At 32.9% G+C, this 1,883-nt stretch overlaps 1 protein-coding gene across 1 annotated transcript; it reads right to left on the minus strand.

Annotated features, from left to right (window-relative positions):
* Positions 1-442: 442 nt before the first annotated feature.
* Positions 443-844, minus strand: LOC133778049 (secreted RxLR effector protein 161-like). Its single transcript, XM_062217868.1, has one exon. It carries the CDS (start codon positions 842-844, stop codon positions 443-445), a length of 402 nt encoding a protein of 133 aa, XP_062073852.1.
* Between the last annotated feature and the right edge of the window lie 1,039 nt (positions 845-1,883).

Genomic DNA, 1,883 nt, shown 5'->3' on the forward strand with positions numbered 1-1,883 from the left:
GTTTATCATATATGTTACCTACTTAAATCCTCTTCCTACGTTTGACCAAATATGACTTTTCTAAATTCCAAGAATTTTCTACTCTTGGCCTTGCTTCCTATTCTCACTTCAATAGTTTGTCACTCTAAAATTCAAATAATATCACATGCATTATTAGATAGCAGTACAAAAATAAAATAATAACATTATTTATGAAATAATGTTCAAAGAAGAAAGATGAAACAGAGACACCAAAGATTTTAGCGAAGTTCTGTTTAATACCTCTTGGAAACTACCCTTGAAACCTTGAGAAGAGTAAAGATAATTTATATACATATACAATGGGACAAAAACAAAGACTAGTCTAGTCCACGCCAATTGGTAGAGGTCCAAATGGTAATGAACACGTGGCAATTACTAGATGAGGCAATGAAAGTATAACATTTTCCACCTCAGTACTCAATTAGTCATTGGTGTAGACCCTTCTTTGATCCCAGCTCAAAAATTCCTTCATTGCTATCCAATGTGCTTTTCTAGATACCATAAAAACATAAGCTGTGGAAGACTTTCTTGAATCTTTGTCCCCTGCAAAATCAGCATCATATTTAAATCCCAGTTCAGTAGTACTTGCCATATATCTCAGCACATGTTTCATTGCTGTCCAATGTGCTTTTCCTGGGTTGGACATGAACTTACTGAGCAAACAAATTGAGTAAGCAAGGTCTGGTCTTGTGCTTACCATTGAATACATAATTGAACCTACTGCAGTAGAGTAAGGGACTTTGCTCATGTAATCTCTTTCTTCATCAGTAACTGGGCATTGTTCTGTTGATAAGCTCAGCCGGCATGCTGGCTGTTTTAGCATCATTCATTGAAAACTTTGCAACCAGCTTTTCAAAGTAACTTCTTTGGCTAAGAGTTAGAACATTTTGAGTTCTTTCTCTTCTAATATTAATTCCCAGGATTTTGTTTGCAGGTCCTAAATCCTTCATGTCAAATGTCATCTACTTAGTCAATATATTGTGAATCTCAATCTAGTCATGAACTCATTAAATTTCTTATTCCACTGTCGTGGTGCTTGTGCTTGTCTCAAACCGTACACAGACTTCTTTAAGAGACTTCTTACCAATAATATATCATATTATCCATGATTTTTAATAGACTCCAAGATTTTATGTTTCCACAAAAACATACAAGACAAAAACACCACTTCAGTAACTACATAATGTAATTATTCTCTAGCTATTGTGAATTAGTTTGGTTTAGTTCATGCTCAGTGATAGTCTTTTAGCCAGGGTGAGTGTGATCACTTTAATCTTGTATTCTGATCATAGATGAGAAAACAGAGTTAGAAGAATACAAAAGAAGATGAATTTGATGCAAATATAGGTTTTGGTTTATATATTGCTTGATTTCTAGTTTATTATTTGGTAAATATTTGAAAGAAGATTTCTTTGGTTTTAAATCTTTTACTTTTACTTTGCTCAATTTTTCATTTCAAAAGCACACAAGGTGTTTGACAAAATGTCTCACAAGATGACACCAATGATTTACTCAATTTTTATTACGCACATGCACGTGAGTTTCGGTCCCTTGATAATTCACCTTAGAGCTTATTATTATACAAATTAAGCATATGAATCATTAATATTATTATACTAGCAAGATACAGTTGCAGGTATTTGCAATGGCACTGAATATTGTAGGAATGACTTTTCCTTTCAGAGAGTATATTAAAGGTAGATGCATGCCATTCTTGATACCATTCAAACATTGTTATATTAATTAGTAAGATGAATTTCTTAGACTTAGAGAAATAATTGTAAGGTACATCTTCAAGTTCTTAATGTTGCGTTTGATGTTACTAAGGATGGTTAAACAATACATTCATTTGGGGATACATT

The sequence above is a fragment of the Humulus lupulus genome, chromosome 5 (genome assembly GCF_963169125.1).
Source record: "Humulus lupulus chromosome 5, drHumLupu1.1, whole genome shotgun sequence".
Classification (NCBI taxonomy): domain Eukaryota; kingdom Viridiplantae; phylum Streptophyta; class Magnoliopsida; order Rosales; family Cannabaceae; genus Humulus; species Humulus lupulus.

Bases quoted from the DNA above. Each gene is read 5' to 3' on its own strand.
- LOC133778049 (XM_062217868.1), bottom strand. From the start codon at position 844: ATGCTAAAACAGCCAGCATGCCGGCTGAGCTTATCAACAGAACAATGC.